General features: G+C 40.5%; 1 protein-coding gene across 9 annotated transcripts in view; it reads right to left on the bottom strand.

Annotated features, from left to right (window-relative positions):
* Positions 1-13,731, bottom strand: part of NFATC2 (nuclear factor of activated T cells 2) — a 161,237-nt gene that overhangs the window by 74,488 nt on the left and 73,018 nt on the right. For all 9 annotated transcript variants that reach the window (XM_039332237.1, XM_039332240.1, XM_039332239.1 and 6 more), the window contains one exon: positions 2,020-2,160. In XM_039332237.1, coding sequence (XP_039188171.1) covers positions 2,020-2,160 — 141 coding nt within the window. The remainder of the gene's footprint in view (positions 1-2,019; positions 2,161-13,731) is intronic.

The raw sequence follows: 13,731 nt of genomic DNA, 5'->3' as shown, positions 1-13,731 counted from the left end.
AAAGGTCTATTTTATTACTTAAGGGTAGTAATATCACTGATTAACTCTTCTTAAATGCCCATAGTTTTTGTCATACGATGACTGATCATATGCATGTCTAACTAAATATTTAGTACATTTAATTATGAATACAGCATTTGCACTATACTTCTGATTTTGTTTTTTTTCCACTGCAAAGCCATAGGTTCAACAAAAAAAAATTTCCCCTCTTGTACTGCAGTACTGGTAAAAGTGGAACGTTCTGAATATTGTTGAGCTCTGGTTATCATCCTGCAGGAAATGTAGCTATGTGGTCAGTTAGAGTTAGCATCGACTTGATGACACATAATCAGTCAATCCATGATCATGGTGTTGACAAAAGTGGGTTGTCTGGATCTGCAAGATGGCAGACTTGTCATTCAGTTGAAGTGCTGCCTCAGGTTTTATACATGCATACAAAAAAGGAAGGCCTTCAACCCCTTAATGCAGCCCTAGTCATCTTGCAGATTTTGACCTCCTTGGAGAGGCTGCTGTTAGTAGGAACAAGAACACATGACCCATTTGCACATATATCTCAGTGAAAATTCATTTAAACTGACCTATCATCAAAGCAAATCAGCTATTGTTCTTAGTCACAATTCCATTTCTTTGTTCTAGTTTCCCAGTTTCTGATTAACAATCCCTTTTTCTGACTCATGCATAGCACATTAAAATTCTTGAAATAGTTCTACCTCAAAAGTCTCATTTGGGAGTAAAAGGTTCATTTGGAGGAAATTCTTGCAAAGAGTTCCGTGAGGGATTACCATGTAAGTATACTACTGAATGTACAGTTTTAACATCCACCTCAGACTGCCATCTTCTATATGTGTTTTTACTACAATAACCAATTTTCTTTGGTAAGTGATGACAAATTGATGCATTCAGCCTTTGGAAAGATTGCCGTATATCATATGCTGTAAAATGAGATTACTAGTAACCCAATGTTTTCTTTCAGAATTATTTATCTGAGCTGGACAACCTGAAGAAGAATGGGGAAGTGATTCCAATATCCTCACAAACTGCATACAATGAACTTCCCTCAATAGACATTCCCTGCCACAGATTAATACCCTTTGTGCACAACAACAGAAATCTGCCAAACTAAACATATCCCAATGTAATGTACTCCAGAGGTGCTGGAATTACTGTTTCCAAAATAACTGGCCAACATGGATGACAGTGTTAGTTGGACTGCAGTATTTCCAAAACTGGTGGACACCAGATTGAGAAACAATAGCCTAATCTACCTCCCAGGGAGGACTCCAGGTTGTGGGTAGAATGTTTGTATTTGGGAGAAAGGAAGAAACAAACCTGAAAGGTACTGAGTCAGCTTTTGGTAGAATTTATTTCTGACTTTGACACGGAGCTAGAGTTTGCCAGGACGAGAAGGCTAGCAAGTGGTAGCATTCTAGCATATCTTGAAGAACTTCAAAACACAGTGGGCAGAATTAGTAATTGAGACAGGAGCCATTATGAAAATCTCAAGACTCTAGGCAACACTAGAAAGTAAAAACTGAATGCAATAGCAAACTGTATACTTCCATTTGGTTATGGAAGTTGTGGATATGCTCATATACTGTAGTCATCAGTAACTGAACTCAACCTGAGGGAGTCTTTACCTTTATTTAGCTAACAAGTTGTGGGAGGCTGAGAGGACACCAAGGACAATTTCCACCTCTTAGAATTATAGAGCTGGAAGTGATCTATAAGGTCATCAAATCAGCAGGATTCCCTATACTAACTTCAATAGATGATCATTCAGATTCCAGTTGAAAATCACCATCCTCTTTGTTCAGGTTTAGTTGCTTGATGCTAAAAATGGGGTACTAAGCTATTGTACTGGCTCACTGTTTCTTCCTGACTGCCTTTGTGAAAAGAATTATAATAAAAGAGCTTCCTTATTGCTGGCCCTATTTTAATATTATTTTTAAGACTGGGTCCTTCAAGGCATGGTTTTCCTTAATCAGCCACACGAGAGAAAGAATGAAAAGAATGCCATACCTGGTGTCTTCTCTGTGAAGATGACTTTGGATTCTGCTGTAAAATTCTGTCCGGTTAAAATCATTTGCTGTCCACCATATACAAGGCAGGTGTCCATATCTTGTCTTTCAACCATTGGAAGTTCATGAGCAGAGCGTTGGGCTGTGGACAAAATGCAGACTGGAATTAAATTACATCTTTTTTTAAAAAATGGGAAATTTCAGAAGTACCCACATGTTCTATTTTGTCAATATTACCATTTCCTCACTACCAAAGAGCTTATTTGGAAGACTCTTTTTTTTTTCTTTTTATGACCCTATAATCCCTTTTATTGGGGTGGAGTTGAGGCAATTGAATGGATGCCCTTCCTGACACGACACCTACGTAGAGTTTGTAGCAGATATTTTTCTCTTTGTGCCCTGATAGAGAAACATCTGTTGCTGCCTAGGGTTGAACTCTCAACCTTCCAAGTGGGAAGCGAGCACCTTCACCTCTAGGCCATCATGCCACTCATCTGGGAGACTCAATTAAGGGCTTAAAAATAAAAGAGGAAATATATACTGGAATAATAATTAGGAATGGATTCCAGAACTTTAGCTCTATTAGCCTTACTCCTTGTCTCTGACAAATAAGAACTCAGAACTGGAATCAGCCCATGTTTCATTCCAAGCCAGTGGCCAAAGATTCAATTGTACATATGTTACAATCATGAAATCTAAAATATGCCACCTGCAGAGTCAACTCCAATCAATAGACCTGAATTCTTTACAGTGAGCTAAAACATAACTGATTCCGAGATGGAACAGGACAACTTTTCAATCAGCTAAGTAGTTAGAACATAGTGTATTTCATTGTCATAAGTGAAAGCAGAGGAATCTGAGACAGGGAGCTAAGTTGCAGAAAAAGGTATTGCAGGAAGTCCAATGGCTTATCCTTGTAAGGCACCTTTAATGTGTTTTTAAAAGGTGTGAAGCATTCTATGTAGCACTTTTGCATTTAATCCCTTTTGCCTTTGCAATAAAATCTTTCAAAAAGAATGAAATAATTGGAAAGAGGTAGAAAGAGACTGGATTCACAGATTCAAAGCAGCCAGGCAAATTTTGAATTTCAAATCCCTTATTACTTAAATTCACAACCAACAAAGACCCCTCTGTCACAACTTATTTAGACCAATCATTTGCCATAAGATAAGACACCCTGCTCACGAACATTCCATCCATGCCATAATAATGATCCTAGCTGGACTGTTCTTTGCAGTAATGAAATTTTCTGAATTTTACCCATCATCAGATTAATATTTTTTCTTTCACCATTGAAACAGCTGGAAAAGATCAAATATTTTCTTTGGGCTGTTCCTAATATCTCTCAAGCAATTGTTTAGATTAAATGACCTAGAAGTTCAAAATCTGAATTCAAACTTCTCCATTTTAATCTCATCCCTTCAATGAAGGTCTCTTGAGAATTTTGCTCAACATCTTAATCTCCTTAACTTGAGCTTTATTTTGAATCATGGGTGGCTAACTAATTCATGCAGCCCTTCTGCTTAAAGATCAGCATTTTCTATCACTTCTACTTGAAATGAACAATAGCCATGGTTGCAGCAAAGAATGTCTCCAAAATATGCCACAAGCAAAAATCATTTTTAGAGATACCATCACTCGGTCTACAGTTTGTACACTGGTGCATAAAACCCTATGACAAAGTCTTCACAATTTCTTCATGTGAAAGTTTAATCATGCCAGGTTTTTAGAGGAAGTGACAGCAGTAGCTTTCTAAATGATGAGCAGGAAATAAGAACTACATTATGAGAGGAGTAGATGTGCTAATCAATTAGCTTTCTGTGGCTACTAGAGAGTAGAGATGATGGAGAATATTGTTTGGGTATTTTTAATCAACGAAATGTATAAATTCTGGATAAACCTATGGATTGGAATATAACTAACTGTTTTAAAACATTTATTTAGATATAGTACCAGTAAAGGAGAATATTTGTAGCTCAGGGTTGAAATGAGGGGCCCTTGGTGCTCTCTCAGTTTAGTGGGTTTGCCCACTAGACTATAAACTGAGAGCAAACCCTACTCCTTACAAGCACTGATGATGATACCTAGTTTAGGTAATGAAATGTCTGCAAGTAAACAACCAAGCTCAGAGAGCACCAAGGACCCCCACATTTAGATAGTGTCTATGGAGATTCTCAATCATCCAGGTCATAGTTGTCCCAAAGGCAACTATATTTTACCTTTTGAAAGAGGCACAGTGGTTAGAATGCAGTACTGCAGGCTAATTCTGCCGACTGCCGGCAGTTCGTTTCTCACCGGCTAAAGGTTGACTCATCCTTCCATCCTTCCGAGGTCAGTAAAATGAGGATCTAGATTGTCGGGGACAATATGCTGACTCTGTAAACCGCTTAGAGAGGGTTTTAAAGCATTGTGAAGCGGTATATAAGTCTACGTACTATTGCTATAGCTAGTTTCTTGTTTTTTTCCTTTGAAAACATTTTGCTTTTCATCCAAGAAGCTTCTTCAGTTCTAATTAACTGGTACAGAATTCTTTAAATATTCTCAGCTGAAAAAAGCATGCTAAAATGGTCTTTGGAGTTAAAATGCATAAAAAACACTTATTTCAAGAAGACACTATCAAGGGCATATCACAGAAGAAAATCTGTATACTGTAAATATGAATTTCCATATATTTGAAAAACAAGTGGGAATTGTCCTTAAAGTGAACTTTAAAAAACTGACACAGAAAGAAACTGGTTTTATGTTTTGAATGGCTTCCATATGTAACCTAAAAGCTGATATTAAAACTTGAATATATAAAACATAAAATAACAGCAGAATTAAGTTAGATCAGAACTACCTTTTGACAACAGGACCATCTTTCCTAATATCTCAGACTGGGGTTTTTTGCACAGAGCTGCTACCCCTTTAGGTACACCCAGCAAGTTTACACTGGGAGAAGAGATCTTTTGTTGGTTGTGTGTACTGTAATGCAGTCTGATGATCTCCAGTTATATCGGACAACAATCATATACAGTGTAAGTATTTTGACTCTGTTAACATAAGTTGGTCAACAGATCGGGATGACATCAGGTCTTTCGATTTCTTCCTGAAAAATTTTTTGCTTTGAGTCTATTAAACGTAACTTGTACAATCACAAAAAGGTTCCCAAACTTAAATTTGGAACAAAGGTTTATTGCCTAATGAAACTCAGTACACTTCTATTACCAAATGCATATATATTACATTTCAGAGAACTAGCAGAGCATCTATTAATATTCAGTGGACTGCACCCATTCCCTGGATGATTAAAATTAACCTCAAATTATAATTTAGAAATGATCACAGTAATTTGTCAATGTGGGCCATGTTTCTTCTTCTCTCTTTAACCCAGGGTGCTTCATTCTTTATTATCCACACAGCTGGCCCACGAAGCTGCCAGTAGTTTATGCTGAGATTACTTTCACAGAAGTTGCTTATTTCTTCCACATGGTATGTATGATTAATCACTCTTTGTAAACAGTCACAGTCCTGACGAGTTCATAATTGGATTTACCACTAAACAGAAGATTTATGGTTCTGAAAATGTAAGGTTAAATGATATCTAAAACAAATTAAATAAATCCAGCCTCAATATCCAGAAGTTTAAATGTCATCTTGAGAATATTTTTATAGAGCTAATTCTGAATTTAGAAAGTTCTGGAGAAAAGTTCAGTCTAGTTCCACTAATAGAGCTACCCCATGATCAAAGTTTCAAGTAAAGAAACACATATTGTAATCACAGTAATGCACGCATTCTTTCATTCTACTAAGGCAGAGGTCCCCAACCTTTTGGGCAGCAGGGAGTGGTTACGTGGAGAAAGGTTTTTCCACGGATCGGAGGGGGCATGGTTTCGTGTGCTGCCTGCATCCCGCAGTCGGAGCTTTGCTTGTTTGTGTGGACCGCTTGCTGGCATGCCGTGGACCAGTACCGGTCTACAGACCGGGGGTTGAGGACACCTGTACTAAGTTATTAATAAAGTTTTACTTAACTTACTAATAAAAAAGAGATACCTAAAAGAAGTCAAAGCAGGGACTTATGGTCAGCAGAAATCAAGTGTCTTCAAAGACCATTAAGAGACTGGACAACCATTTGTCTGATGTGGTATAGGGCCAGGGTAGGCAACCTTGGCTCTTTTATGACTTGTGGACTTCAACTCCCAGAATTCCTGAGCCAGCTCAGGAATTCTGGGAGTTGAAGTCCACGAATCATAAAAGAGCCAAGGTTGCCTACCCCTGGTATAGGGTCTCCTGCTTAAGCAGGAAGTTGGACTAGAAGACCTCCAAGGTCCCTTCCAAATCTATTATTCTATATTCTATCTTTTACAAGTCTTTCTATATTCAGTTTGACTACCTCTGGTTTTCAGAAAATGTATTCACTTTGCTTAGGGTCCAAAATAAGATTTTCAATTTGCAAATATTCTTATTCTTAGAGTCAGGTTTGCTATAGAGATACAACTATCTTGTTGTGGGAAATATTTCAGTGAGGTTTCTTTTACTAGCTCAGGCTAGAAAGGGATGGTCTAGTCATAGTTTCCCTTGAAGGGGAAAATCCTTTCCTCAAAGCACATTAGAAAAATGTAGAATTACAAGAGTAAGCTGCAATAATTAATTGATAATAAATCTCACTCTTGTTGAAAGAAGCCAACCTGCCAATCAACCTACAAGTGCTTTTCTTTGTGTGCTTTCTGACAGATATTGGGTGGGTGATGACTGGAGAAAGAACATTTGTTACTGTGGAATTCCTTCTACAAGACTTGCTAGATGACTATATTGTTATCTTTTCAGAATTAGGCAAATGACTTTCCCCCTAGGCTTTAAAAACTATTTTAAATTAATTTCCAACTTTAAAAACTGGTTGATCCAATGTCTATATGTATTCAAATGCATGTTGTTTGATTAAAATGATCCTATACTCTTATAATGAACAAAAGTATACAAATAAATGCATACCTTGTGTGTGTATGTGTGTGTACGTATGGCATACCAAGAAAATTATTAAAATATATTAAGTTTAATATACTAAACCAGAATATTCTTATGGCTTTTAAAATACAAGAATATTCACAAGATAAAAGAAGCAGCCTTATGACAACATACCAGGTATTCTCAGAAGTCTTATCAGTAAAATGATGTTGTTTTGACCAAATTAGATAATTGGTCTCATTCAATATTTCCCAACCTTTGTAACTTCCAGATGTGTAGACTTTCAGAATTCTCTGCAATGGCCATAGTATCTGAAGGATCCTAAGAGTTAAACCACATCTGGAAGTTTTGAATGGCTTTCCATATATTCAGACAAGCTTCGTTCTACTTGAAGTTTGTTTCAGTGGAGATACTAAGAACTGAACCTGGAAATTTCTGTATACAGAAATGTATACAAATATACATTCTATCATTGATTTATGGTCAATTTTTAAAGTGCAGATCTCTGAGGTGCTACTCTTAGGAAAACCAAAGTAATAGATGCTTATGTCATAGAGAGGGACAAATATCTTTAGAAAAGAAGCAGATAGTTGATCCATCAGGAAAATTTCCTTTATATCAAGTCATTATTTATGCCAATGGTTCCCCACCCTGGGGGGCGCAATGTCATCACAGGGGTTCCACAAAGGCTTGAAGAAATGTTATGATTTAAATCTTGAGTTACATCTTGGCAGTCTGTGGCCATGATCCGTAGCCATAAAAGGTACTTAAAGGGGGTCGGTGATGAAAAAAAGGTTGAGAACCATTGAGTTATGCTCTGCACGTAGGTCAGTATTCAGTATTCAGTACTCAGCAAGACTGAGGATGGACTGATGCAATTCCTTGGTTAGCCAATGTCACTAATTTGTTGTGCCCATCAGCCCTGACTCAGCAGGGAAAGCAAACAACGTGCAATATATAAACAGAAATGAAAATATAAAAAACCAGTTTTAAACGTCTGCAATGCATAAAACATACTAATAATAAAATGAAAAAGGACCTGTTGGCTCTGTTATACCTAACCGCATTTTGGACAACAAATTTATTTATTCTTTTCTACACTGCCAATGCAAAGAGAAACGCCTTATATGAATCATAATTGTCCCTACAAATCAGGAGAGAGCAAACTTTCACTAACTTCCAGTTCACAGGAGGGGAAAAAAATTACCATGGTTTACTCCAAATAATCTATGCTCTGGCACATGAACAGCCATACGAGCATGCTGCATATATCCAAACTCAGTATTTTGGAGATATAAAAATATAGCAGAGTAGATAAACATAGGACAAAGATGTAAGTACTGTAAGGGCAGAACAAAATGAAATTTGATTTAATATAATTTTAATTTATTTGCATTCCTAGTAGCTGACCTACTCTTATATAAAGAACATCTTTTGAAATTTGTTAAAAGCTGAACTTTATTAGAAAATAATAAACTATTAGGAACACAGAGATTTTGCCTTAGATCAGGGTTAAACAAGGACACAAATACTTCCATGGCCCATGGCCACCACCTTCAGCCTAATTCCAAACATTTTCCATAAAACAGCAGCAGCTTAAGACCCTGGTAACAAGTCGCTGCTCATTTTCTGCAGTTTCCTTCTTGCAAAACAGAAAAAAGGATCCAAAAATAGGGCAAAACGTGGAAGGAAAGGAAGTGTTAAGAGAAAGAATGGATAGCCTGATACAGTATATTTTTGTGGCTCAGTGTGCAGCAATTTTCTCCTACATCATGCACTCATTATAGGATCTAACTAAATACTGTATATCAAGGGTAAGCAACAATGGCACTCTGAAGCTTAACAACAAATCCCAGTCAATGGTAGAGAATATTGAAAGTTGTAGTTCAGTAACATCTGGAGAATTACAGTTTGTCGTTCCTGATTATATCGATTGGCAAAGAGATTATATTATATTATGTGCGTTTTGCTTCTCTGATACTAATTAGAAAATGCAATAAATATACAAACAAAATGAGTGCATATTGGAGAAATGGCTGAAGAACTATGAGTAACAACACAATTCAGAATAATAACACAGATTGGACAACTCTGTAGTTGAGTAGATAACAACAACAGTAATAGTAATAGTAATAAAAGTCTTGAAGAGAAGGAAGAAGGGGCTGAAGCGAAGAAAGAGTAAGATATCTAGATAGGTTTGACTCCTGGTAATAGAATGAGTAAATATGGTCTCTGATCTCCATTCAGCTATTTCATTTTCCTCTCCTTTTATTTCCCTCAATCTAACCAAGCATAATAAATGTTTCTTAGACAAAGTGGATGAGTTTCTGCTTGCTCACCATCCCACCGAGGAGTGTTTTCTCAGTGTTCAGGTTACATACCTGGATGATGATATAAATCTCTGTTCTTTGTTGATAAAATCAGTTCAATGTGAGGCTAATCATTACTAATGCTTACAAGATTTATTAGTCTCTTGGTTGCTATTCTGTTTTTCCAGGGGTGCCTGACTCCAATATAGCAGACAATGTTTCAAACCTGTATTGCAGAACTATATGTGTGTAAATATTTCTTTGAAATCATCTGATCTGTTAAACATTATCATGAAGAAACTAACTTGTTTATGCTTTTGATTTGGGAATGCAGTCATCCAGGTGAACTTTTTTTTAAACCTAATATTCTAAAAACCAGAAAAATAAAAACAAATAGTAAGAACACAGGAGGCCTGATGGTATATTAATCTCTTCCAATATTTCCGAATTTGGTGTCTTCCAAATGTGTTGGCCTGAAATTGCCACATTCAACCAGCAGGAATAGTCACTGCCAAGCTGGGTGGACAATGATTTCATTGTAATAGCAATAGCACCTAGGCTTATATACCACTTCACACTACTTTACAGCAGAATCAGCGTATTGCCCCCAGCAATCTGGTCTTCATTTTACTGACCTTGGAAAGCTGGAAGTCTGAGTCAGCCTTGAGTTGGTCAGGATCGAACTCCTGGCTGTGGGCAGAATTAGCCTGGAATATTGATGTCTAACCAATCCCCTTCCGCCCCCCCAAAAAATTGTAGGGCAGATTTGGAAAAACTAGACCAGACCAATATATATTTGAAAAGGAGTTATATGTGATAATTATATTGGCATAGAGTGATTCAGGACAGTTAAGCTGTCTTGATCCTTGGTAAATTCCTAGGCTTAGGAAACAGTAAAATGTAGACTTACAACTTCACATTGTTCCTTCTCTTCCCCTCAGGGGCTGGCACTTCATACAGCTATTACAATTTAAGAGCTCTATGCATAATACCACTGAGTGTATCTAGTTGGGGTGTTTATTTTCAATAGCAACAGCCACTAACATAATGCAAGACAGTTTCTGCTAATGAAGCATTCACCATTATCATGTACTTCTAACTTTTCTCTCATTTTTTACAGTCTAAAAACAATGAATTAATCATAGGCTGGATGGACGGCTTATCATTTCTAGAGAATAGTTAAAATTAGATGAGAGATAAGCAGATCAGTATAAATAGAATGGATTCTTTCATTCCCTGTTTTGAAGGGCAGATATCTGTTCTAGCACATTTAAATCCAGTTGTTTAATCAAAATGTTTGAACATAACTGTTGCGTCCTTGGCGGGAAAACAGACACGAGAAGCAGCTGGAGTTCTCAGTTTCTTTTATTCAGCGTTCAGCTTACAGGAAGATGGCTTCAGCCTCGCCCAAACGCCTCGCAGCCTCTTATATAGGCAACTCCCGGGTAAATGGGTTACTTTTCCCGCGCCAGCACCCGCGCATGCGCACGGCGCTGGCGACAGCCTGTCTGGTCCCGGGCAGCTTTGCACCTGCCCGGGACTGCCTGCAAACGCCCGAGCCGTTTGCAAAGGCTCGGGACATAACACCCCTTTCCCCCGGGCTAAAACTACTACCAACATACAACATTTATTTTATATGACATTTTGCTCCCCAGTGCTCCCACTGTTTACTGGCTTTTGCCTTGCCAGCAATGTTATGTATCTTCTAGGTACTTAGGAGATTTCTTTGCTCTCTGTGACCTTCTTAGCTCTGGGTTACTGGCATAAGTCCCCTGACTGGAGGGAGGCGTGAGCCTGTTCTCTCTATTGTGTCCTGGTGTCTTCCAAGGACTGTGCCCCGATGCCTGGCCTGCTTGCTTGCCCACCGGGCTCGTCAGGCCAGGGCTTCTGTTACTTTGTGACCTGGTTGACCTACCTAGCTGTAGACCCTCAGGCCCCTTGAAGTGATAGCCGCTGCTGGGCGTCTCTGTAGAACCTCCTAGGTCAGTCCAAGACCTGTCAGGAGGCTGTCCATTCCCTGAACCCCATTCTGTGCTCGGGCTCGTGTGGGTTTCTGTACTTTCCCAAAACTCAGGTGTTCCCTGATTTGTGCTAGGGTTGTTGTAGTCGGGACTTGGTTCCTCGACTAGCTCTGTGTATGTTTGACCCCCTGTAGGATTTGGGGTAAGGTCAGGCCAACCTTGGGAATTGTGTGCCAGCTCTCTTGCGGGGAATGATTTGTTGGGATGCCCCCGGGTCTCCTCCGTTGCTGGAGTGCTGTGTGATGTGTGTGGAAAGTGAGTATGCCCCCGGGGTGACTCCCTGGCTGGAGTAGGCGTGAGTGCCTGTTGTGTGGGTAAGCTCCATGACTTTCTTTTCGGAGCAATTGCAGAACCTTGGGACGAGCCGTTTGTGGCTCCCTCAGTGGAGGTGGGCAGTAGCTCTTGCCCTTCCCTTTGCTCCAAAGGGTCCCCCTCCCCCCCTGGAAAAGACCCAGGAGTCTCAGCAGAAAAGTCTCGCCTAGAGCGAAGTTGGTCGATGTGCCGACGCAGGACACGACCGTTGTCCAGGGCAACCTCATAGGAGAGAGGACCTGTGATCCTGGACACAGAAGCGGGGACCCATGTATGACCAGGCCCGTAATTGCGAGCCCAAACCGGGGCACCCACAAGTAGTTGTCTAGGTGCCCTAGGATGTGAGGTAGATGAAGGCAGTCTGTCCGGATGCAACCGGTCAAGTCTAGTAGTAAGTTGGCGCCCCCAACGAAGTTCAGCTGGACTTCTCCCTGTAGAAGTGGACGGTGTGGTGCGATAAGAAAGGAGAAAGTCAGCCAACCTGTGATGCCAGTCCCCGTAGGTGAGTCTCTTCAAGGCGTCCTTTGCGATGCGCACCATGCGTTCAGCCATACCGTTGGTGGACGGGTGAAAAGGCGCAGACGTGGCATGACGAATCAGGTTTGCCTGTAAGAAAGCTTGGAATTCGGAGGAGGTGAATTGAGGGCCGTTGTCGGACACAATGACATCTGGCAGCCCGTGTGCAGCAAAAATCCCCCTCAGTACCTGAATAGTCTTTGCAGTGGTGGTGGATGAGACAGGCACAACCTCAAGCCATTTTGAATGGCTGTCAACAAGGACCAAGAAGAACTGGCCCTGAAAGGGCCCAGCGTAGTCAATGTGCACCCTAGACCATGGGGACTGTGTTTCCTCCCATCTATGCACAGGAGCTTGGGGCATCTCTGGGCGAGATCGTTGGCACAGGTGGCATGCGTGTACCTTAGCTTCAATATCTTTATCTAAACCAGGCCACCACAAGTGGCTTCGTGCAAGAGCCTTCATACGAACAATGCCAGGATGACCCTCGTGGAGGGATTCTAAGACCCTAGTCCTCATTGAGGTGGGAATGACAACTCTGTTTCCCCAAAGCAGACAACCCTGAGAAAGGGACAGTTCGTTCCTTTTGGACCAGAAACTCTGAAACTCAGGACTAGGGCAGTGCTCAGGCCACCCGGACAGGACCCAGGAGCGGACACGTGAAAGTGTGTGATCTGTACCTGTTTCAGCGGTAACATCCCTGGCACTAAGAGGGAGCTCGGGCAAGGCTTGGATTGATAGAATGTTGACAGCTGGCGCGGGGTCAGCTTCTACTACTGGCAGAGGCAATCTACTGAGGCCATCAGCATGGCCCATTTCTTTCCCAGGCTTGTGGAGTAATGAAAAATCATATGCAGACAAAAAAATAGACCACCTAAGCATTCTAGGGGAAATGATGTGGGGAGTCTGCTTACGTGTGGTAAACAGTCCCAGCAGAGGCTTATGGTCAGTGAAGACCGTGAAATGCCTGCCATATAGAAAATCGTGGAATTTTTTAATTCCAGCAACAACAGCCAGAGCCTCCCTGTCTATCTGAGCGTAGTTGCGCTCGGCAGAAGACAGTGTTCTGGAGTAGTATGCAATAGGAACCTGAGTTCCATCAGACCTGAGGTGACTCAGGACAGCTCCAACCCCGTAGGGGGATGCATCACAAGCGATGCACACAGGAAGAGACTCGTTGAAATGTGCAAGAACACTGTTAGAAGTGAGCAAGGCCTTGACTTCTTTAAAGCAAGCCTCATGTGCTTGTGACCACAGCCACACAGCTTGTTTGTCTAGTAGCCTGTGAAGAGGCTCAGCTACACTAGCTTTATGTGGAAGAAAAGAATTGTAGAAATTCAGGAGGCCTAGGAAGGCCTGAAGTTCGGCCTTAGACTTTGGCCTGGGTGCTTCTAAAATAGCAGTTAGTTTGGATTCAGCAGGATGAATCCCAGCAGCATCAATTTTGAATCCCAGAAATTCAGTAGAAGGCACCCCGATCTTGCATTTGTCTTTTCTGAGCTTGAGGCCTGATTCCCTGAATCTTAACAGGACAGCCCTAAGTCTTTCAGCTAGAATGTGTGTGGAGTCTCCTGCAATCAAGACATCGTCAAAGTAGGGGCAGACCCCTGG

This window comes from Crotalus tigris, unplaced genomic scaffold (assembly GCF_016545835.1).
Source record: "Crotalus tigris isolate CLP2741 ecotype Arizona unplaced genomic scaffold, ASM1654583v1 scf7180000024458.850180, whole genome shotgun sequence".
Lineage (NCBI taxonomy): Eukaryota > Metazoa > Chordata > Lepidosauria > Squamata > Viperidae > Crotalus > Crotalus tigris.
This window is presented reverse-complemented; position numbering and strand designations above follow the sequence as displayed.